The 25,489-nt window shown below is 47.0% G+C and overlaps 1 protein-coding gene across 5 annotated transcripts in view; it reads left to right on the top strand.

Moving 5' to 3' along the window:
* LOC135108969 (caskin-1-like) overlaps positions 1 to 25,489 on the top strand; it is a 106,092-nt gene that overhangs the window by 37,062 nt on the left and 43,541 nt on the right. For all 5 annotated transcript variants that reach the window (XM_064019878.1, XM_064019879.1, XM_064019876.1 and 2 more), the window contains one exon: positions 15,798 to 16,004. In XM_064019878.1, the coding sequence (XP_063875948.1) occupies positions 15,798 to 16,004 (207 nt within the window). Of the gene's footprint in view, positions 1 to 15,797; positions 16,005 to 25,489 lie in introns of those variants that run through there.

The raw sequence follows: 25,489 nt of genomic DNA, 5'->3' as shown, positions 1-25,489 counted from the left end.
AGAGAGAGAGAGAGAGAGGAGATGAGGAGAGAGAGAGAGGAGAGAGAGAGAGAGAGAGAGAGACTCATCTTCCAAATAAAAACTCCAGATGGCATTTTTTCTACGCACATTTCACTTCTGTCCTCCTTCCCTTTCTTCCCTTTCTCTCCTCCGTGAAGGGTGAAGGGAGGCACTCTGCACTGCCGGCCTGGAGACGCTGTGGTAATGAGGTAACTGGTTCTCATTGGCATCTCTTGCGTTAGATCACATGTAGTGGAGGAACAGATACCAGATGACTTGTTCATCTATAAAGAGGATATTTATTGAGAAGCGTGGTATTTCTGCTGCATCACCACCATCACCACCACCAACAACAACAACAATAGCTACTACTACTACTACTACTACTACTACATATGTCATTGCGTCATTAGAATGCAGATAAGGAGTGTGATTTTTTCCAGGAAGCGAAGGTTGAGGAATGTACAGTCTAGTGGTCGAGAGTCAAGTAACCTACCACTTCTTTGTCCTTTCACTGCGGTAAATGTTTCCTTTCAATCTTAATTAACCCTTTACTGCTCCACATTTTTTTTTCCCAATAATCACCGACTTTTCAGAAACTGATCCTCTTCCTACAGTCTACTGAATAATTATATAGCCCAGAAAAGGAAATTAATCTCTACAATCTTTATTTTTGTGTGTTTGTGCAACTTTTTTGTTCATTAATTTATCTACGTATTAATTTATTCATTTTTTTTTTTCTCTGTTCAATGATCTAAAGCAGTGATTATAGCATTGAAAGAGTTAGGCAAGCCCTCTGATCTCTTTAGAATCCATCATCTGTAAAATTTATAAGATAGAATGTCAGAAAATCAGAGAACGTAAGACTGAAAAAAGGCGCCAAACAATGGAATTTAAATATTACTCGACTACTGACAGACTAACAGGATGAAATGAAAACAATCACCCCTGAAGGTGTCCCTGAGTTGTAATGTACCTGACTGTACTGGGTCAGTGAGGGGCGGCCTCGTGCGTGACGCTTCCTTCCTAGGTGCTGACGGAAGGCCCGCCAACATCAGGAAGTTCCTCGGGGGTGTTGTCCTAGCCCACATTGGCCACACCAGCCAGCACTGGGTCCGGCCTGCCCGCGTCCCGCCTCGTTACACTGGCCTGTGCCTCCCTCCGCTTCCTCCAGCGTCTGCTTTTTGTTGCGCCGGGAGCTGTTTAGGGCAAGCTCGTCCCGCCGCAGGATGTGTGTAGGGTTGTTTCACGGTGTTATCAAGGCAAAGAAAGGTTTTGTGTACACGTGTGAGGCGCTCCGGGGACCCTCGCTGTGGTGCGCGCCGCTCTACCCGGATTCATAAAGTTTCATCTCACTTTCTTAAATGTTTGTCCTCCTCCTCCTCCTCCTCCTCCTCCTCCTCCTCCTCCTCCTCCTCCTCCTCCTCCTCCTCCTCCTCCTGAACGAAGCTCTTTACTGGCTGGCGATGAATATTTTTATGGGAATTAGAAAAAAAATATTGAGAGCAAGTATTATAATTATGAATCTGTGAGGTGAGTGGAGATTGTAAAATTAAAGGTTAGATAAAAGTTAGATGGCAACAAGTGGTCGAGGCGAGTGGTGTCCTTGGCGAACAGCTGATGCGGCGACGCGGTAGTGGTGGTGGTGGTAGTGGTAGGCGCTATATACAGTGGCGGCAGCTGTAGTGGTGGCGGCGGTGGGATGGTGGAATGCCCTAACCAGGCACAGCCGCCGCCACATTCACATTACACTCAATTTGCACTTTTTTGCCAAACCCGCGAGACAGGAACCCGCGAGTCAAATTCCTGACAGCCGCCACTGCCCGCCGCCACACGCTTGAGAGGGAGGCAGGCTGACCTGAGGGCGGAGTTTTTTGGTTAAGTTAGGCCTGGAAGAGAGGAGCTGTGCATGCGTGCGTGTGTGTGTTCCCATAATGATGATGATAAAGTCAAGGGATGCACACGCACGCGCGCACACACACACACACACACACACACACACACACACACACACACACACACACACACACACACACACACACAGAGCCTGCCTGCTCTGCGCTGATCAGTTTCATTTGACAAAAGTCACAAGACAATTGATTCAAAACCTTAGTTTCTGTAGTTCCTCATACTCAACAGAATGGATCTTTCCAAATTTAAAGCATTTTCTGGATAGACAGCACCGGCAGCATGAGGAATGATAGAGTTTTCAAGCGTTTTTTAGTGACTAGTTTTATTTTTCACAAGTGTAATCATCAATTGTTAGGTGTGTTTTATAAAGGAACTGTCGCTTATAGGTGTGATGGCTTCTTGCAGCTTCCCTGCTTATGTTCAGGGTTAAAATAGAATAACCATCATACCATTAGTCTTAAATAGTCAGAGTATCAACTAAACTTTTCCCTCTACTCAAAATCACCATGGAACAATCACCCTTACGAGTTTCAGAAGCACTACAGTTTCCAGCCTATAAGTCTAAGGAATGCGTTGCTTAATAACACAGGGCAAGCTCTCATTAGCAGTCAAAGGGTTCAAGAGGAAATCGGTATGAAGCAAGACTAGACAAGACAACATTCAGGAAACGCAGCATTCCTCCCGGTGCTGGCAGACGTAACAAGGTGGCGGCGGGGCAGGTGGGCAGGCGAGAGGTATAGGAGCAGGAGTGGGAGTAGGAGGCGGCGTGGAGAGGAAGGGTCAACACTGACTGGAGTGTGGGCTGAGGGGAACAGGAGGGCGACCTTAGTCTAACCTTGCCTCATCACCGTCACCACCACCACCACCACCACCATCACCATCACCATCACCAGCTGGGATTCTCAAACCTTTCGTTGTCTTAACGTGACCACCTTTAACAGGCTCTAGTTGAAGTGATAGGGGTTTCAAGGATGTTTTCATGATTGTAATGATAGTTTGAGAAGTATTCTGCACCATCAGTGTGAACATACTCATGAGAATTGATTAATCATTTTTGTTGTCTTTGAAAATAGTCGTGATGAAAGAATGAAGCAAAGATGCGTGTATTTAATCTCTCTCTCTCTCTCCTCTCTCTCTCTCTCTCTCTCTCTCTCTCTCTCCTCTCTCTCTCTCTCTCTCTCTCTCTCTCTCTCTCTCTCTCTCTCTCTCTCTCTCTCTCTCTCTCTCTCTCTCTCACACACACACACACACACACACACACACACACACACACACACACACACACACACACACACACACAACACACACACACACACACACACACACACACACACACACTAACGAACTAACTAATTAACCAAAATAAAGAGCATGCTTATCGGTGACAAAGCTGAGAAATAAATGATGCTTATGCGTTGCCTGAGGAGCACTTGGCGGCAGGAATGTGGCCTGACAAAGGAGGAGGAGGCGAAGAGCGAGAGGAAATCTTATAGTAAAACATTTAATAATTTGAGCGTGAGACACACTTACGTGGTACAGCTGCCTGGTGTGTTTTCTTAATATTTAATGCTTAAGGTCACGGTGTTAGTTTCTATTATTTATGGTTAAGTAAATGTGTTTGTGTGTGTGTCAGAATCAGAGAGAGAGAGAGAGAGAGAGAGAGAGAGAGAGACTCAACACTTTACAATCCACTCGCTCTGGCTGCTTCCACCCTGACCCTTTCTTCTCACTTTTACCAACCATCTCTCTCCTCCCCGCCCCTTCCTTCCTTCCCTTCTCTCCCCTTCCCTTCCTCCCCTCCCCCTCGTCTGGTTCCCTCATCCTTAGCCGCCGGTCAACTAACCCAGATCCTGTTTTCTCTGTAGGCATATAATCTAAGGAAACGCAACACGCTATCAGTAAACATTTAGTCTTTGCGCTGCGAGAATCTGGTGGTTGACAATGTAAAAGTAACGGCGTACCAGCTTGTTACGTTAAGCATATGTTACTTTTTGCTGCACTAGTGGGCGTGATGAGGGTCAGGAGCGGTGGGGCAGCCCGGCGGTGCAGCCCAGCCAGGTCAGGGCGGTGGGGGAAGGGGACGAGATATGTAGGGTGATGATTATTGCATGTTGCTGCTGCTGCTGCTGCTGGGGCTGTGAATTTATGCATGATTGGTATTGTGTGTTTGTGTGTATGCGTGTGTGTGTGTGTGTGTGTGTGTGTGTGTGTGTGTGTGTGTGTGTGTGTGTGTTTGTTTGTTTGTGGATGATGCCTTCACCACTTCATTATCTTAGCAATGTTGGTGTTTATTTGGAAAGACACTTGAGTGAAGGGATGTTACTTGGATTTCTTGGTGACTCAACTCGTAACTCAGCACTTTCTCCCTACTCAGTATTGTCCATTTTTGTCCTGACTTGTGCATTTTTCAAGTTAATATAAGCGAATGTAACTTTTATTCCTTGGTAACTCGTCCACTTTCTCCTTTCTCAATATTGTCCCTTTTCGTTCAGTCTTCATACTTTTCAGTCTAATATAAATGTCCACGCGATCTACAGAAAACACAGCACATTACCTTATCAGCAAACATTTGTTATACCTTCCTTCACAAATAAAACTAAGGATTATAACCTTATTCTCTACTTTTATACCGGGGTTTGTTTTCTCTATACTTTGGTTAGTGTAGCGTGGCGAAATCTAGCAGCCTACGAGTGTCAAGGGTCTAAAGGGCTGTTGCTGATTGAAATCTTGTAATTCCTTCGAGTGATAACAGCCTGAGTTTATAAAGCGTTCAGTTGCTTTCTAATGGAGCTTCAGACCTTTACAGAATCTTGCGGTGTATGAGTATCAAGGGTCTAAAGATCTGTTGCTTTTTGAAATCTCTTGTAATTCTTTCCAACGATAACAGCCTGAGTGGGTAAGACATTGAGTTGCTGCTGCCTAATGGAGCTTCAAAGCCTTACCAAATCTAGTGATGTGTGAGTGACAAGGATCTTAAAACTTTGCTTGTTGTTGTTTGAAATCTCTCTTAGTTCTTGATAACAATAACAGTCCCAGTGCATATACATTGAATTGCTGCCTACTGGAGCCTCAAACCTGTACAGTTCAATTAATTTCAGCTCAGAGAGGGAAGCAATTGTCAGTCATCAGCGGTCCTTCCACGAGTCACTACAGGCACGTGCGCAGCTTTCATCCCAAGCAGCTCGGCCTTCGCCACTCGCATAGCCTAACGGTGTTTTCCTCTTCAGGTAAAGGGAAGAAAGGGGACGCGTACCCCGACACAAAAGCGTCCCCTCCCCCGCCAGCACAGCATTCCCCGTAGGTGAGGCCAGCCTCGCCTCGCGCCCCTCACACCTGATGCCCAAACAATCAGCCGAGTCTCTCTCCACACCGCCACACTCCGCCTTACAAGTGTTCTCCTTGTTAACACTCCCCCGTCCATACATCAGACGCCCATGCGCTGCGCCAACACTCCTTCTCTGTCCCTCGCCCCTACACCGGCCCACACTCCCCGCCCACGCCCAGAGGAGTGGAGGTGGTGGCCCCTGTGGGCGTCTCGGGCGGTGTTAGCGAGTCCAAGGTTTCCTCACCACTCTGGCATATCCTGCCTTACCTTGCCTTGCCTTGCATGCCGAGTGTCTGCCACTCACCTTGTATTTCTTTCATTGTTTTCCTCCTCTTGTTTACCTCCGCGACGGAATTGTTCCTCGTCAATACAGGAATGATAACACGAATATGTATTGGTTTGAAAGAGCAGAATTGAAGTACAGTTAAATTTTTATCATAGGGAGTCAAGATTCCTAGAAGCAATTTCCTGCGGCAGGTGTCGACGGCCTGTGGGAAGCGGTCATCTGTGCTGGCCAGGGGTGGCTCGGGGAGGGGCGGGGGAGGGACGGGTGGCCTCGCACGACACAACTGTGACGGCACCAAAAAATTTGTCTCCCCGAGGGTGATAATTTCTTCCTTATACAGGTTTGTGTCATATCTCATGAATTACATGTTTTCGTTATCTTGTGTTTTATCGCGAAGCGTCGCTCCCGTAAAGGCACACTGCATCTCTCCGCCTTAGTATGCTGTTCAGGTTTTTTATTTATTCATCTATCACCATAACCACGAATTTGGGGATGGAGAGTGTAGACAGCGAGCAGCGCCGCCCCAGGCTGTCCATGGTGGCGGCACAAACAGGCTCAGGTGCAGCGGCGCCGTCACCTTGCTGCTGCTGCTGCTGCTGCTGCTGCTGCTGCTGCTGCTGCTGCTGCTGCTGCTACTGCTGCTGCTGTACACAAAGGAGCGTCCCGAGAACATCCCTGCTGGCAAGGTAACGCAGAAGTCTCACAGTTGAGGAAATAACATCATGGTTTAAAAATTGTTTTGCTTGGGTGACGTCAGTGGCGAGATGCAGCGAGGCAGGTGCGTGGCCAGGCGAGGTTCAGGTGAGGCTCAAGAGAGGCTCAGGTGAGGTTCAGGTGAGGCTGCCACCTACACTCACCAGCCTTAATGATGCACTGATACCCGCTTGCCTGTATACGGCCTGAGATTTACATGTTCATCATTAGCGTTCAAGATAAGGCCAGACCAGCCTGCCTCTCGCCGCGGTGTTCTGCCTCTCGCCGCGGTGTGCTGAGCGGCGCGTGCGGCGTACTCATTAGCACACTCGACTTGCAGATGAGAGAGCGTGGGTTCGATTCTCGCTTGTTGTAATGGCTGGACAGTTTTCCTAAGGTCTTGTGCCCCCTATTCAGCTTACAACTGATAAGTAAGTGGGTGTTCCTTGTACGTGAGGAGCCTTCGCCTTTACAATCCTAGATATTTTACTGTAGATTAGTTAGTGTGGCTTATCTCAGTCCCGTAAGGGCCAATGTGCTTGTTGTTTGTTCTTCCTTTATGTTTCTTTGTATCTTGCTCGTGCTTCGGGAAAGAAATAACTTGAAGCACTAGGAAATTGTTTCACTTTAGTCAGTGTGGCTTACCTCTCGTCTCGCAAGGACTAGTTTACTTGGTCGTTCTTCTTTTGTGTTCCTTTGTGTCGTGTTCGTGCTCTGGAAAAGAAACAACCTTGGAAGGCACGAGGAAATTAAAGACATTATTAAGTTTGTTTACAGTATTGTGTAAGTCTGCCGCAAGTTGTCTTCCTTGGATTGTCCTAGTGTGGGAGTGAGATTCCTTGCTTTCTCGTGCCCAGTGAAGAAGCCCAGAGCTGCCTTGCTTCAGTGGAATGTTAAGTATATGTTTTAATAGGAAAATGAATATAGAAAAGGAGAGATGTTGAAAGAAGCAAAATAACTGATGTATAAATATAACTTAAAGGTTAAACACACACACACACACACACACACACACACACACACACACACACACACACACACACACACACACACACACACACACACACACACACACACACACTCTCTCTCTCTCTCTCTCTCTCTCTCTCTCTCTCTCTCTCTCTCTCTCTCTCTCTCTCTCTCTCTCTCTCCTCTCTCTCTCTCTCTCTCTCTCTCTCTCTCTCTCTCTCTCTCTCTCTCTCTCTCTCTCTCTCTCTCTCTCTCACGCACACACACACACACACACACACACACACACACACACACACACACACACACACACACACACACACACACACACACACACACACACAAAGGCGGCGAGGGCTGACTGTTCTGTTCTCAGCCAAAATAAATAAACACTTAGTTTCGCAATGGCTCCATCAAGAATGAATGAGCGGACCAACGAATTCTGGCGCTAGAAGAACGTAGATAATTTGACGGTAGAGAAATGTAGGTAATTTTGATGGTAGATGACAGTAGATCATTTTGACGGCAGAAGAATTTTGTTATTGTGACGGTAAAAGAACGTAGATAATTTTGTCAGTAGGAGAATATAGGTAATGGTGACGGTGGAAGAACGTAGATAATTTTGAGGGTAGAAGAACGTTGATCATTTTGGAGATACAAAACTTATATAATTATTAGCGACAGAAGATCGTAGGCAGATTCCTTTAACTGCGTATTGACTCGTCCCTTTTAAATATCGGATTTCATTAATATAAGAAGTATTTTGCTTGTGGCGGATTGTCGGGAATTGCAAAGGTGGTTTTAAGATACTAGTGGCAGTTTAACATATTTTTAACAACATCGATGGAAAAAAAAACTCATGATATCACAACTAATCATCAGTTTGTCCTTCGAAAATAGTCCTTATGAAAGAACAGAACGTTTAACAATACGTGGCGTGGTATGTACCGGAGAACGTGACAAGAGAAGCATCGGAAGTAGGAATGGGAGTGAGGTGGAGAGAATACGCCTGGATAAATAGGAAAAAACACCCATGATAGCCAAATTGATCATTTCTGTGGCCTTTGAAAATAATCCTCATGAGAGAAACAGTAGCGTTTTGTAATATATCCCGAAGTACATACTAGAGTGCGTGACAGAGGAAGGAGAATGAGTGGGAGAGGGAAGGAAGAAAAAGGAATGGGCAGAGAAGGAACGCGGCGGGCGGGCGTATCATGGGCGTCGTTGCTGGTCGGTGGGCAGGTGGTGGAGGCGCCGCGGCCTCTCATGTCCTCAAGAGACACTTGGCGGCGTAGAGTCCCAGCCAGACATTCACCTTCGCCGCCGCCAAGACGCAGAATAGGTAACCCTGACTTGCCCATCCCCCTCCTGCCTTTGCCTCACTCCTTGTTTGTTTGTTGGACCTCGAGTGTTTCTCTTCGTGGGGATTTCACGCTCACACCTCAACTTGGTGGCTTTAGTATTTCATTTTGGCGAAAGCAGCTTTTCTCTCTCTCTCTCTCTCTCTCTCTCTCTCTCTCTCTCTCTCTCTCTCTCTCTCTCTCTCTCTCTCTCTCTCTCTCTCTCTCTCTCTCTCTCTCTCTCTGCTTTTTTTAATTAATATGTATATTTGTTGATAAGCTGCTGCTGCTGCTGCTACTACTACTACTAATACTAATACTAATACTACTAATAATAATAATAATGCCGCCGCCGCCAATACCACAACTTCTTTTCTTTTTCTTTTTTCTTTTTTTCTTCTTCTTGTTCTTCTTGTTCTTCTTCTTCTTCTACCATTCTACCACTGCTGCTCCACCACCACCACCACCACCACCTGCCGCCAGATACTCGCTCTCACAACCCGCCACGAGCAACGCACGAGCCACTTCAGACGTCACCACTTAACACGCAGAGCTGAGGCTTCGCAGGCACTCCCGCGAGACACAGGAGGCGCTGCTTGGAGATCAGGGCCACGTGGACGCTGACGGGGAGATGGGGAACGCGAAGCAGAAAACGAAGCAGTGTAAGAAGAACCTCTCCTCTCGGACTAGAAATGATTTCTTATATGGAAGAATCTCCACTACCAGGCCATGATTGTGTCATTATATGGAGCAGAAAGAGAAGCAATACGGAAAGAGCCTCTCCTGTCAGGTTGGGATTGTGTTGTATGGAGCAGGTGGGAGGGAGAGCAAGGCACGAGGGGGGTGAAGAGGTAAGAGGGGCCGCCGACTTGCCTGTGAATGGTAATATCATAGTTTGACGGACTCCAAGCCCAGAGTGTTGAGGTGGAGGGCGGTGGGCCGGCGACGCCACTTATCTTGCTTGACTTAACCCCTCCTCCTCTTTCTCCTCCTCCTCCCTTTTCCTTCTCCACTCGTATAAAAAATCTAGTTTCTGCGCTGAATAAATAACTTGATCCCCCTTCCTCTTTCCACTTATAAATGAGTGGAAAAAATAACTTTCCGGCTTCAATAGATAACCTGATCTCCTTTCATCTTCGACTTGTATATAAGAGGAGAATAACTTTTGCTCTAAACAAATAATATGATCTCCCTTCCTCCTCTTTTGAATAAGAGAGAGAAAAAAAAAAGTATTTTCCTCTTAACAAATAATATGATCTGTTTTCTTCCCCTTTTATATAAGAGAGAGGAGAGAACATTTTCCTCTAAATATATAACATGAGCTTCCTTCTTTAAATTACAAGTGAAAAAAGTCATCTTGAAATAAACAATATAATAATGGTTATATATTCACTAAAAAAAAGATGAACGTATTTGAATAGGTACTAGAGAACATTTTTCATAATAGTGGATAAAACGCCAATTAGAAACGTGAACACACTTGAAAAGCAGAGAAATTCAAGCGTTTTATAAGAACAAAGAGCAGGAAGACGCGTCCACACATAAGAAATACATGGTAAGGAACATGACCGGAATAGATGTGAAGCAGGGAGTAATGTTGTTGTGATGCGTTAACGAGGAAAACCAGCCTGAGGAGGAGGAGGGAGTTGTAAATACCAGTGACTCAGCCAGCCAGCCAGCCAGTCAGTCAGTCAGCCAGTCAGTCAGCCAGCCAGCCAGTCAACTAACCATCTATCCATCCAGGCAGCCAGAGAGCGTATACCCTCCCAGTACTGGCGATGACTTGCGGGGGTCTGGCCAGCTCACCGCACCTCACTTGTTATGCCGCGAGGAGTGAGTCACTTGCTATGCTACTAAGATCTGGTGCTTGGCTTACCCACGCGTCTAGGCCACCGTGTCCCGCCGTCCATCACCGCGCCCACGTCCCCGCAACCAGAAGCAAGGCGGCGTGATAGTGTAAGGTGTATTCTGAAGGTGTTTTGGTGCTGATTTATGCCTTATTAGTGGTTCCTGGGGTCTTTATAAAGTTTCTGTAGTGTGTAAGGTGAGCTGTGGGTTAGCACGGCTTTGTTGGTCGAGGGAGGGTTGCTGCTGCTGGTGGGAAGGGATCCAGGGGCCAGAAAGCAACGGATGAGCTTCGCCTTTCTTGAAGGAAATTGATATTACACCTAATGTAAACTTGTCTGAATTCGTGCAAAGAAACTCATGCTAAGTCTTCTAATCAGTAAAAGACTCACTAAAGCTTGATGAAAACGGACTGGAGTTGTGACGGGGGAGAGAGAGAGAGAGAGAGAGAGGAGAGAGAGAGAGAGAGAGAGAGAGAGAGAGAGAGAGAGAGAGAGAGAGACAGGGGAAGGGGGGCGGGTCTGTTTGGGTGAGTCTTGATGTATCTATTCTGTCTGCAACATTCTTTCCTGCTTAGCTCAGTATTTCTGCTCTTCTCCTTTCAACGAGCAGGAAACTTTAGTGAAAAGAACCAGTAGTGTGTGTGTGTGTGTGTGTGTGTGTGTGTGTGTGTGTGTGTGCGTGTGTGTGTGTGTGTGTGCAGTACTTTCCTCTTAGTACAGAAGAAAGAACATTTACCCAGCATACCCCATTAAATACCCTTGTCTGTTATCGGGAAGGAAGGATCTTAGGGTAAGGCATCCCTTGTGTTTACCGCCAACACAAACACCTGAGGGGACTGCTTTCCAACCCTTTGTGTCTCCCCGGGCAGCTTGGCCTTGGTCGTGTGTTTAACATCTTGCCTGCGAGTGTGACTTAACTTTTTTGTCTTCCCTTCAGCGCCTCGTTCTTTATGTCCTCCAGCGACGCTTCTCCGTAAAATACAACGTCTGCTCCCCCTGCTCGTGTGTGATGTGTTTGTTATGAACCAGCGACTCTTGTAAATAAAATACAGTTCTGCCATATCTGGTCTTTCTTCCTTCCACTGCCACCTCTTGCGTTGATATGTTTGTTATGACTTTACTCTCCTCTAATCTTCCTTCTTTCCACTACCGCCTCTTGTGTTATGTGTTTGTCATGAACCAGCGACTCTTAGAAGTAAAACACAGATCCTGTCCCCTCTGGTCTTCCTTCCTCCCACTGCTGCCTGTTGCGTTGCTGTGTTTGTTATGAGGATGGCGAGCGTGGCAGCGTCCATCGCCACCAGCCGTCGCTTCATCCGCCGCGCCGCACAGTAACACAGCCTTGGTATTCCGTAGCCGTCTCAGCGCTTATTCACTTCCTTTTTTTATGCACTCCAATTTACCAAGTGGAAGCAGGAGGTATGAGTGGATGATATAAGAGGGGGCCTTCCAGCATAAACAAAACGGAAGATGGTGTAGAATAAAGAGGAGTAATAAATAGCAAGAGCTGCGCGTGGGTTGCGTTGCTGTTTAGAGGAAAGCTGTGGTGACTGAGAGGGACGAGGCGGGGAAGACGCGTGACGCAGGACCGAGTGTACAATACGTGTGAAGGTAGAAGAGGCGACTGCAAAGAGTTGAGAATGTTAAATTAATTTATGATATGATTTCGAATTTGTGATAATTCTTATAGTTTGTTTTGCTTGTATGTAAATTGTACCATTGTCTTTTTTTTTCTGTCTGTCTTATTATTGTTTGAAAGAATGATGCTGCGGATCACTAACCTCAAGGACAGTAACCGCCGTGGATCAGGTTAGGTTTTGTTAAGCCACGTAATATTGTGTGGTTCACCTCCCTCACCACCTCAAGTGTCTTCACGTACAGTACCCGTACAATGAGCGACGACTTGTTGCACGCGTCGGGCCGTGCACACAAAGACGGCCTTGGCGCCGTGTAGGTAGGGGCGTGTGGTGTTGAGTCGGGGCGGGGCCGGGCGGCGCCAACCCTGCAGCGGCCCTGTCTTCACCCACTAGAGGGGCGGGGTGTGGAGCAGCAGCAGGAGGCGGATGGAGAGAGGAGGCGAGAGGGTAGAGGGGGAAGGGGGCTCTGACGCAGCGACGAGTCGTTAATCAAAGAGGGAGGAGCTCCAACTATTAGCTTGTTTTTTTGTGGAATTAAGAAGAATTAAACAAGGATCCATTAGAAATTAGGAGGCTTTTTTAGTGTTAAGTTACGAGCTGTGGAGATTCCGGAAGATTACAAGACCTGAAGAGAACACGCTCTCGTTTATTATAAAATTGTGTGTGTGTGTGTGTGTGTGTGTGTGTGGTGTGTGTGTATTTATATATATATTTATATATATATAATATATATATATATTATATATATATATATAAATATATATATATATATATATATATATAATATATATATATTGCAGAGTGGCGTAGCAGACATACTTGGCATTTAAAGGATTTATTGGTGAAGTTATCTATCATCGCGGGAGGCTAGAGAGCTTGGTATTGTTATTGCAATGTTGTTGAGCTTGTCACACCAGCGAGGGGCGGCGCCTGGCGTCACTCCACCTTTCGTCACTAAGGTGGGTGGCGGGGGCGTCGGTAAGAGTTAGAGCGAGGGTGAAGGTGGAGTGGCCCGCCGCCCTCAAGGAAGAGTGAGGCAGGCCGCTGCGAAATGTACGAGAAGGCTTGACGTCTCACGAGCACGCCGACAGTCGGTGTGCTGCGTGGCGAGCGGTACGGCAGCGCCTTTGGCACCTTGCATCGGGCTGTTGGCTGATCCGTATTGGATGGTGTTTGTTTGGTGATGGAGGGAGGAGTGAGGGGCAGGCTGATGGACGGCGGGCAGCGCGTGGCGTGGCCTTGGCAGCGCCTCGGCAACAACACTAAACATTTCTCCAAAACATTGAGGGAGAAAAAAAAATGTGTTCAGCCTTATGGCGGAGGCAACACGGGGCTCCTCTCGAGTTATCGTGTCCGGGGTAAAATAGCGAGTTGTATTATAATGTTTACCGAAGGTCAACATCAGCGAGTTTTGACGTCATCGCGAGGCTTAGCGAACTCAAGCAGGCGCCGCGCCTCGCCGCCTCACGTCCCGGCACCTCGCAGCCTCCGCAGCAGCTTGGCGACCTGCCTCATGAGACTCGCAGGTGGAGGGTGTGCCTGGCTGCCGTCCCCGTGCCGCAGCTGCCTATGCTTCGTGCACAACCACGCTCCTTGGCACCACTCACTGACAAACGCGAGTGTCACGCACCGGCGGCTTGTTCCTCGCCAGGAGGAACTGCAAGTCATCAGTGCTGACATTAAGAGAAAATTGATAATAATAATAATAATAATTGAAAACACAACCATATACCGGTACCAACATGCGTGAAATTTGTTTCTTACACTTAAACATGATTTGTTCAGTTGGTGACACCTCTTCCTCTTCTAAATTTTGTCACGATGACTTTGAGGACATAAGAACAAAACGAAAACAGTAATAAATCGGTAGGCCTGCACATGCATGGCAGTCCTTGTATAATACATATGTCTACAGTATGTATCCATGGCCACCTATCGTCCTTATCATAAATCTGCCAGGTCTTCTCTTAAAGCTCCCCAGTGGAACATCCAGACGACATAGTCTGCTCCTGGGCCGTGTCTTTACCTGTGGCCGTGCTCGTATTCACACTCCCTAAACACATCGCTTCCCTACACGCCACGGACACTTAGCGGCGGCAGGCGGCAGGGTCTTAAGAAAGCAAAGATTTACTCAAAACCTACTACTGGATTGGATTGAACTGTTACATGATGCTCTCCATTCTCTTCCATTCCCTTTGCCTTCCCTTCCCTGTTCCTGCTTCCCGAGGCGCCGTGAGATCTCCTCCTCACCGCCACTGCTGCGTCACCTGCGCCAACACCACCACTACTGCCGGGAACTGTGTACACCAAAGCCAGGCACTGAAAGGAAGGCTGCCAAGGTCCAGCTTCCAATAGCAAAGGAAAGCGAGATTGCCTCACCGGAAAGGTCTTGAATCGTTCTTTCCTCCTCCTCCTCCTCCTCCTCCTCCTCCTCTTCTTCTTCATCTTCTTCTTCTTCTTCTTCTTCTTCTTCTTCTTCTTCTTCTTCTTCTTCTTCTTCTTCTTCTTCTTCTTCTTCTTCTTCATCTTCTTCTTCTTCTTCTTCTTCTTCTTCTTCTTCTTCTTCTTCTTCTTCTTCTTCTTCTTCTTCTTCTTCTTCTTCTTCTTCTTCTTCTTCTTCTTCTTCTTCTTCTTCTTCTTCTTCTTCTTCTTCTTCTTCTTCTTTCTTCTTCTTCTTCTTCTTCTTCTTCTTCTTCTTCTTCTTCTTCTTCTTCTTCTTCTTCTTCTTCTTCTTCTTCTTCTTCTTTCTTCTTCTTCTTCTTCTTCTTCTTCTTCTTCTTCTTCTTCTTCTTCTTCTTCTCTTCTTCTTCTTCTTCTTCTTCTTCTTCTTCTTCTTCTTCTTCTTCTTCTTCTTCTTCTTCTTCTTCTTCTTCTTCTTCTTCTTCTTCTTCTTCTATCACGACAAACTTTGTTCTTTTTATATTTGATAATTCTCTTGATTGTGAGACTTACTGGAGTTGTGAATAGTGAAGGAGAGAGAATGAAGGGATGACTTTATGAAGTACGTAGTGCTATTCTCTCTCTCTCTCTCTCTCTCTCTCTCTCTCTCTCTCTCTCTCTCTCTCTCTCTCTCTCTCTCTCTCTCTCTCTCTCTCTCTCTCTCTCTCTCTCTCTCTCTCTCTCTCTCACACACACACAACACACACACATACACACACACACACACACACACACACACACACACACACACACACACACACACACACACACACGGTGGACAGGAGGAGAGGTGTAGGTTAACATGAGCCAGAAGCTGCTGCAAACATCCCAGCTGGCTTGTGAATGACGCTCTGTGATATATAAACATGCTGCGTGTGTGTGTGTGTGTGTGTGTGTGTGTGTGTGTGTGTGTGTGTGTGTGTGTGTGTGTGTTCTGTACTGAAATATCTATGTTTTGATTTTGCTATAAACTTTCTCTGTAATAAGACTACAAATTCATCTTTCTGTTTCAATTTATAATGTATCTTTTATTTTCTTAGTTTTATTTACTATTACTACTTCAGATCTTTGTGATCATTCTTTTTTTTTTTTTGTATTTATAATTCCCATTTCCCTTTCAGATTCTCTCTAATGTATCTTCTTTTTTTTTTTTACATATATTTTGCATTACTCCCTTCAGATTCGTCTCATCAATCCTCTTTTATTTATATTTCTCATTACCTATTCCGATTCTCTCGCATTTTTTTTTTTAACTCATTTCGCATTACAACTTTCCCTTCGTGTAAAAGTAAATACATATTCCCAGTGGCACTTCAGCCTTTACCTAACGCGTGTCCTTTCTCCTTGCAGTGGGCGGCATGAGCGGGCGGGGCAAGCCGGCGCCCGTAGTGAAGAAGGTGTCGCCCCCCACGGTCCCCGATAACGCAGCCATCACACATCGCCACTCCGGCTCCTCCTTCAGCTCAGGCGTGTACAGTGCGGGTGACCAGCGCTCCTCCTACTCCTCCTCCGTCAGCGATGAGAACCCGCCGCCTTCCCCACACAGCCCCGCCAGAGGTGAGTACCTGAGTGGTCTTCCCCGTGAGTTGTTTATCCTACAAGGTGTCTTTCCTGTACCTTCCTGGGTTAGTTGGGATGTCTAGGTGTACACAGGAAGAAGATGAAGGTGAGTACTCGAGATGTCTGGCCTAGGAGTTGTCTGTCTTGCGAATTATCTGTTCTGTAACTGTGTGGTTTTGTTAGGATGGCTGGCTATAGACTGGGAGCAGACGAGGGCGAGTACTCGAGTGGTCTGCCCTGTGAGTTGCTTGTTCTGGGAGTTTTCAGTCCTACGACTCGTCTGTCCTACAACTACCGGGTTCTGTTAGGACGGTTGGATATAGACGGGGACCAGATGAAGGTGACAGAAGTTTAGGGGAGAGCTTTGTCCTTCTGCCAAAGAAAAAGAAAGAAAAAATGAGACAAGGATACAATATACGTAGTAGTTCATAATGATGATGATGCATTGATAATGATGATGATGGTGATGATGATGGTGATGATTGAACCAGTTGCCCTCCTATCCACCCATCCACCCACCCCTCCCTTCCACATAAACACAGAACAAGTAAACACACATACTCATACACAATGCTGGTGATGATGAGGATAATGAACCCCCAAACACACACACACACACACACACACACACACACACACACACACACACACACACACACACACACACACACACACACACACACACACACACACACACAAAGAGAGCAGAGATAAACAAATATACTCAGTGGTTACGTCACAGGCTTGCAGTTGTAATGAAATCTTGTCTCTCTCAAATTAACTTGTCTGTCTCAGTATCTCGCTCGTTAAAGAGAGACAGATAAAGAGAAGTGTCAGAAGTGTGTGCGTGGCAAGTACTTGTTTGGATGCGGATCCGGTCTAAAGTGATCTGTTTGTAAGTAATGTTTTGGAAGTGGATTGACACTGATAAGTATACAATAAAAAAAATGACACTGGAACTCGTTTTTGGCAAGTGTTAATTGAACAGGCAGTATTATTGTCTCGGTATTAACTGTGCTGATGAAAGATAGGAGGGACTTTTTCCTTCTCTCCTTCGTCCCTCCTCCACGCGGCGTCTAATGGTGAGGTGAGGTTAATAGTCTTGAAGGAACCCGTGATACAAAAGGGCAGGCAAGACAAGGCAGGCTAGTAGATGAGCCTTTCTGGATGTTCTTTTGAGGGAACAAGTCCACACGCTTCACTCTCCCTCCTGCTGTTGCTGCGTCCTTCTTCTGACACCACCTGTGTCTGTGACTACCTGAAACTCCGGAGTGACTCGCAGTGACTCGCTAATCCCTCCCTGGCTAGCCTCAGTTTGTCCCACTCTTCGCTCACTCGACGTAAAGTTTAGCTCACGCCGCCCACTCTGCCTTTCTTTCGTCCCTTGTTTCCGAGAAGTTACGACGCGGATTGGGAAAAGTAAATGCGGCGACAGGAGAGGCAACCCTTAAAGACGATATTTTTTTTTTTTTTTTTTTTTTTTAGGAGTCACAAGGGGCGTGTCAGTTTAACATGAATTGATACTTTGGTGCGGTGTTTATTCGCTTTAAGTATATACTGTATATTGTATTTGACGTCTATGTCCTCTCTCTCTCTCTCCCGCGCGCGCTCTTTTTGTGCCTTGCTATCAGGCGTGCCTTAATATAGGGAAGATTGGCGGGGGAATCTTTTAATTATTTATATTTAGCGGGTGCATTATTCGCTCCCCTCTTCTTCTCCCTCCTGCTGGGCGAACACACGCGACAAACACAACATTTGGTCTGACTGATGCAGTTAACGCCGCGGCCTCCATCCATCTTTGTCAGGTTACTGTGTGTGTGTGTGTGTGTGTGTGTGTGTGTGTGTGTGTGTATGTGTGTGTGTGTGTTGGTCTATTTACCTAGTTGTAGTAAGAAGCATTCTGGTCAAGCTCTTTTTTTTTTTTTTTTTTTTTTTTTTGTGTGTGTGTGTGTGTGTGTGTGTGTGTTTCGCTGCGTTTTTTATTTACCTGATTGTAGTAAAGAGTATTTTAGTCAAGCTCCTTTTTTTTTTTTTTTTTTGCGACAATCTGTGTGTGCGTATGTGTGTGAAGTGAACATTTCTTACCGCTCCTCTGCCTGGTGACCCTTGCCCCGCCGTTAGCGCTGCTCAGTGGCCCCAATGGCCTCAGTGCCCCGCCGAACGTGACCTGCCTGCGCCGCCACCAGCCGGACAAAGCGACTGGCCGCTCTTGTGGTGGAGATAAAACACCTGATGGGAGGAAGACTTTTTCCAGATTATACTTATTGTGGTACAGGTTGTGGTTTTTTCGTAAGTGGAAGAATTGTTGTTGCATTTATTTTATTTCATTTTTTTTATTGTTTTTAATTCAATTTCCTTTAATTTAATTTTGTGTCTTTCATATTTTTTTTTCTCTCTCTTTCGATGCGCTGATTCCTGATTTAATTTGCTTCAGTACGTTCACTTTCACACACACGCACACCACACACACGCACACACACACACACACACACACACACACACACACACACACACACACACACACACACACACACACACACACACACTATAAAGCCTGGTTATGTCGCCTCTCAGCCCCACCAGCAGAAAAGTAGTTTTACACACTAGAGAATACAATGTCCTCTCTTTAGTAACTCCCTGGGGTGTGTGGAGGCTGGAGAGGCCGCAGGTGGTGCCGTGAACTGAGCCTTTGTGGGCAGGACAGGGGACGAGAAGAGGACGGTGATAGGTGGAGGGAAGGTGCGGGCTGGTGCGTCATAAGTCTACCTTGATATTTCTGCTAATGATGTCTCACCTGCTGCCCCAACCTGGTGCGGGAAATACATCAGGGGTGGAGGTCTGCCATCTGGGGACTGGGCGGGTGTTAAGTGAGCCGCCCACCCCCACGCACTGAAACACCTGCTCTGTGATTTGACGGAATTACAATGATATATTTAAGTAAGACTATTACTATGATTCCAAGGACTTTTAGAGGCTAGAGAGTCCCAGGAATGACCTCCTTGCAAGTCTCAATTGGTGTTTATCTTAGTAAAGCGTTGGCTGAGAATACAAGAGATTTTAAAGACTTCCCTGACCCGCTTTGACACTCCCAAGCAAGACTATTACAGTGGATGCAGGGATTTTCAGAAGGTAAAGAGTCCCAGGATTGACCATGAAAAGTCCTTTAATCCTGACTGTAGCAAAGCGTTAGACGAGAGTAAGAGGAATTTAAAGGTCTTTCTTAATCCACCTCGACACTCGCCTGCCAGGACCAAGAAAGGGACCCTGCCTTCCTCCCTCCCTCCCTCCCTCGCATCCAGCTCCTTTCCCCTGCACAGACAGCGGACAGGTTCTTAACCCATTTGCCACTGGGAGCCTCGGATGTGCGGTGGCGGGGAGGGGGAAGGGGAGCAATATAATGTATACACTATCAGGGGAACGTCAGGGACCGGACGCCCTTCTCTCAATTAGGGCGTGTGAAAGACAGTCTGTCCCTCGCCTTAGAGCCGCAGTGTTTGGGAAGGAGGCGAGATGGGGTGTGGAGAAGGGAGGAAGGAGAGGCGGCGTCTGCGAGGAGTGATGCGTGTGTGGTGACAAGTCGTTGCTTTTCGTGTTCAGACAATTCCTCGGCGGGTTGCTTGAGGAATGGCTGGGGGAGGCAGGAGAGGCGGCGGCCCGCGTGGAGTTCACCTGTTGCTTTAGTGCGACGCGGTGCTTGCGGGAAAAAATAAGAGGCAGGCCTCGCTCCGCCCGCCGCTCGTACACACGTCCATCGTGTCAGATTTGTAGGAAAACAACTTGAACAACAGACTTGATACGAGAGGATCTCAGAAAGGCCACGCCACTTGGCTTGACAATGAGACAGAGACAGAGTCAGCGGGAGGGAGAATCTCGCCAGCCCGAATGGAGTGCGTTGACTCAAGACGTAGTGTATGAGAGAGAGAGAGAGAGAGAGAGAGAGAGAGAGAGAGAGAGAGAGAGAGAGAGAGAGAGAGAGAGACTTTTTCTTTCGCCACACCAGATCAATCTTCTCCAATGCACTCGGTCTTCTGCGCCTTCCTCATTCTCACTCGTTACAAACATGTCTTCTTTCACTGCATTCATAAACCTTCTCTTAGGTCTTCTTTTCCTTCTGCCGGGTAGATCCATCTCCAGCATCCTTCTCCCTGCACACTCCTCGCCTCTCCTTTTAACATGCCCAAACCTCCACAGTCTCGCCTCTCTAACGTTGTCCTCAAATTGACGTACAGACATTGTGCCTCTGATGTATCCGTTTAGAGGGAGAGAAAGAGAGTACGTATCCTTTTTCCTCTTTAAGTATTTCAATGACAAGTCTCGTGTCAGTGGAGTGGTCAGCGTACTAACGGTGACCACACCCCGATTATGTGAGGCCAAGTGCAGTGACTGATAGAGCGTCCTGTGCTTGCTGATACAAATCCTTCATTGCTATTCGCTCCGCGCCGCCCGCGACTCTCACTAGCCAGGGACACCAGAGGACGTGAGTGTCGGTGAGAAGCTCATGACCAACGACCAATTTAGTTACTTTTACTTACTGTATGACTGACTGAATGCTTGCTTGTTTGCTTCCTGGCTACCTGACTGACTGATGACTGATGGAATAAGTAGCTCATTGACTTGCTTACCTATTCACCTACTTCATTAAATACTTGCGTACCAGTTGACTGACTGATTCCTTTACTTATTTAATTACTTACGTACTGACTGATTGAATGACTTAATTACTTACGTACTGACTGATTGAATGACTAAGTGATAGACTTTCTGGCTGACTGACTTGCTTATTGCCTGACTTACATACCTACTTACTTATTTTTTATTGATTTAGTGACTACATTCTTTGAAATAGTTTTGTGATCTAGAAAAGACTAACTTGTCCTCCTATTCTCTCTCTCTCTCTCTCTCTCTCTCTCTCTCTCTCTCTCTCTCTCTCTCTCTCTCTCTCTCTCTCTCTCTCTCTCTCTCTCTCTCTCTCTCTCTCTCTCTCTCTCTCTCTGTACATCCAAACATTTTTCCATTGCTGTGAGGGACCGGAGCTGTGAAGGGATTAATACACAGCGTTCCCACACGGGCAGTTTAATAACACAGGCACTTGAAGCCGACACTCCTCCAGCTCTACGTGTGTATCGAAGGGTTCGCCTCCCGCGCCCCGTCACCGCCAAGAATATCCCAGCCTATCAGTATTCCCCATCACGTGGTCGGGCGTGTCAGGTTGTTGTAATCTGCTCCTCCGTTTCGCCTGCAGGAGTCATGACCAGGCCTTGCATTGTGACGATTGTGGTGATGGTGGTGAACTGCGTACTTTTCTGTGTTTTATGTACCTACGAAAATTCCCCTGCAAAAATTTTTCTCTTTATTGAATCACCTAAACCTCACCTAATTTATCATCGGGAAGTATTTTTTAGTAGTATTGTGGGTGGAAAGTTCATTGAGAAATTTTACGTAAGACGAACTAGGTGAATGAGGCACTTTTCCATGTATTAATTCACCACGAAGATTTCTCTACGAAAATTTCTTCCTATGGTGAATGTCTGAAGCCAAACCTGTCGTACTTTATCAATGAGGAAGTATTTTTCTGGTGGTCTTTTGCGTGGAATGTTAGTACGGACATTTTTTTACGTAAGAAGATCTAAGTAAATTTGCCAAGGTACTCAATAAGACATCCCTCACTTTGGTTCATGTACAAGTATCTGATAAGACTTTACGATAAACTGTGAGGACTTGGTGATGATGAATGGGCTCAGTGTTTTATTCGTGATTCCCCGTGCAAGTCATGGCGGGTGTGATAAATTGATGTTTCTTTTCAAGTGTGAGGTGTGGCGTGTGGGATGGTTGGTGACACTTAGATGGATGTAAGACTTGAATGGAGTTCTGGTTGAGGTGACAAGATGTCTGGTGGCGTGCAGTGGAGGTGAGGACGGAGGCGGAGGGAGGCTGGGGTCTTGGGTCAACAGTCGAGGCCTTGACAAGCCACAAGTCGCCTCAGTTTTGAGCCTTGAACCTGCTCGCTGTTTTGACGCGTCACTACAAACATGCAGGGAACGAAAGACTCGACGAGGTGCCTGACGTAGTGACGTGCTGAATGAGGACAGCGGCGGCCTTCTCGCTGCTCCTTGGTACGCACGCTACGTGCAGGGTGAAGGGAAGGCGACGCTGTACCGCGCACCAACACGTCTGTAGCGGCCGTGGCGCTCTGGGTCCAGATAAGCTCGTGACGCGCCGCGGAGTCCAACTCTGAATGGACTCTCCGGCGATGGTGGTCGGCGATGGTGGTCCTTAGCGTCACTAGAGTCACCGGCGTGCAGCTCACCTGAACTGTGTGTGTGGGTGGACAGGTGGAGGAAAGGACGCCGTGAGTGGACTCGGTTTTCCTCGCCGTCCCTGCCACGGCTGCCTGGTTTGGCCATGAGTGGGCGAGCGCTGCGCCATTAATGAATGTGGGTTTGAACCGTGGACGCGGCCGTCCCGTGCTGTTGTCAGTCTGCACGGACGGAAAGAGAAAGATCATTCTTCCTTGCTCTCTTGCCCCGGAATCTCCACCTTTACAACTTGTGTGCATAAGAATGAATCTTGCAGAGGGGGGAGCGCGAGGGAGATGAAGCTACTTGAGGGAGCACAAAGGTTGAGGGTCTGTAAAGAGAGCAATGAAATACGGCCCCTGAGGGTGAGTGCCGGGAAGCACACCGGGGCCGCGCCGCGCCGGGCTGCGCTGTGCTGGGCCGCGCCGACGCCTCCTGATGACCCACGATACCACCGCGGCCGCCACTACTCAGAGCCACCTGACACCCTCCTCCCCCCACCCTCCCACGATTCGTGTGTGTGCGTATATATAGATACAGACAGACAGATAGATATATAGTGCGTGTGTGTGTGTGTGTGTGTGTGTGTGTGTGTGTGTGTGTGTGTGTAGTGCAGTGTAGTGCAGTGTAGTGCATATATATATATATATATATATATATATATATATATATATATATATATATATATATATATATATATATATATATATATATATATATATATATATATATATATATATATATATATATATATATATATATATATATAAGGTTCAGGCGAGGGCGGCGCGGCAGCCTTCAGGGTCCAGCCCTTAATGCCTCAGACCGCTGCCCTTCACACTTGGTTGGAGGTGTAATAATTTACAGGGTGGGCAGAAAATAGACTGCTGCAGGGCACTTGTGGTTAGCCTACTGGCGGGCCTGGCTAGTGTGCCCCGGTAGGGAAGCCTTTGAGTGGAGGTGCGGGAGTAGCCTTGCGGAATGTGTCCCGTCTCTTGATACTTTTGCTTATCAGGAACCCTTGTAGCGGCGCATCGAGTGCTCAAGTCAACAAATGCGACTGCTCTTCACCAAGTTGGAGCCGCCCGAGGCCGCCGTGAGGTGCGGGTTGGCTTGGTGTCTGGCTTGGTGTGTGTGTGTTGATATTCACCATTTTACGATACAGAGATGAAAGCTTATCTCGTTATCCTGCCCCTTGAAAAGATTAGGAACTGAAACAACGCAATGATTTAATCTGGTACTTGTTTGCATGTTGATCTCTCCTGACCAAACTTTTCTAGATGAACAGAACATAGAAATAATTTGACACGCTGTACAGATGGAACTCTACTGAATTTTATTATATAGCATAAACTTTTCTTCCTTTTTAACAATCATTCCTTTCTGTTGTTACTCACTCCCGTCCTGTCTTCCCCCATCATGACCAAGCCCTTCAGACGAACAGAACATGAGGACACAACATCACACACCGCTGAGATCTGCACCATTCTCAGCGGGTTTACTCCTGCAGTCTTCACTTTAACACACTAACCATGCAGCTTGTATCATCACCCGCTCCTGCCTCGCGTCCCTCCTCGCCTGCCTGTCCGCGCCTCCTCACACATACTCCTGTGTTGAGAACACCGCCTCTTATTTGCCTTTGCGTCACCCAGCGCTTAATGACATCATCTGCACGCCGCGGAGGAAGGAGTGATGAAGGCACAGGTGGTGGTGATGGCGTTGCCCGCTCCTCCCCTCACACCTACAGCCCGCTAGCACTCCACTCCACGCACTCCACCCACGCCAGACTCCACCCTGGCTCCCTCCACCCCTCACACGTCCCGCTCACTCCTCCCTCCCTTGTCTATCCATGCCATCGCGACCACTTTCCTTACGGCTTACGCTATATTCCCTCAGCTGTTACATCGTCATTGCCATCTTCACGCCGCCGCCCACACGCCCTCCCACATGCCTCTCACCCTCCTTGACCCGCATGCACGCCTCTCTTTTCCACCCAAGCCGCCCCTTCTCACTCACACCTCTCCTTCCCACCCATATCTCTCTTTTCCACTCACGTTCCACCTTCTCACCCACCCTCATCTCTCCTTCCCACCTACGCCTCACCTACACACGCCTCTTCGCTCACCGTGACTCACACCTCCCTCCCCACCCACACAGTCACGGCAGCGTAAATTCACCACTAAGGCGACAACACAAGTATCGTCTCCTAGCGGGGTCTGTGGCTGCGTACATTACATTATCTTGTTATTGTGTCGCTTCTCCTCCAAGCCAGCTGTTTCCTGCGTCATCCCCAATGCAGCTGAAGGTGTGGAGTTTCCTTGCATTATATCATTGACTTTATTATCTCGACCTCGTTTCGTTGCGCGCGTGGCGTCAAGATAACAACAACCAGCCACTCGTGTGTCTGGAGCGCCGAACACTGTTGCTGCTTGGCCTGGTCATCGCCGTACAGTGAAGCAAAGCACTGGTATTTTTTTTTCTCTCTCTCTCTCTCTCCTTTTTAGTTATAGTTATTTGTCTTTCTTATACATAGGGTGATCCCAGGCTACACTGACACGCATAAAACAAAAGTAAAAAGATTATTATATTTTTTAGAGGCCTTTGTCTTGTTGTGGAATCGCAGTTGATGATGATGGTGATGATGATGATGATGATGATGATGATGATGATGATGATTATGGTGCGATTTATAAAACACCAGCAAAAGAAATAAATAAATTGACCTTTCGTTCAACCACTATCTATCCCTTTTTGGTAATGACATTATAAGCGGTCGGGTTTTTTTTTTTTTTTTTTTAGTATTTTCCCTTGGTTGGACATCTCAGTACACTAAAACAAATGAAGATAAGGATAGACAAAGCTGAGGCGACCGTGCATTAGTCAGTGAGTGAGTCAGTCGTGCGTCACTACAGTAATTGGTGAGGGAACCCGAACCCTGGCAGCCGCGCACGCGATCTACGTAGGCTAGAGAGGACAAGAGGTAAATGCCGCGGAAAAGAACAACTTGTGCCCTTCCCGCAATTATTTCTTGTTATTTAGGGTTTTTTCTTACGTGCAGGGAAGACTACGTGCTAAAGACTACGCTAACTATTAAAGGAGAAAGAATAGCTGCTTAATTACAATACATATTTTGATTTTCATCTTTTTTTTCTCTTTTTTGTTTCCTTCTTCGGAAGAGAAAAATAC

Source organism: Scylla paramamosain, chromosome 18 (genome assembly GCF_035594125.1).
Source record: "Scylla paramamosain isolate STU-SP2022 chromosome 18, ASM3559412v1, whole genome shotgun sequence".
NCBI classification, from domain to species: Eukaryota; Metazoa; Arthropoda; class Malacostraca; order Decapoda; family Portunidae; genus Scylla; species Scylla paramamosain.
This window is presented reverse-complemented; position numbering and strand designations above follow the sequence as displayed.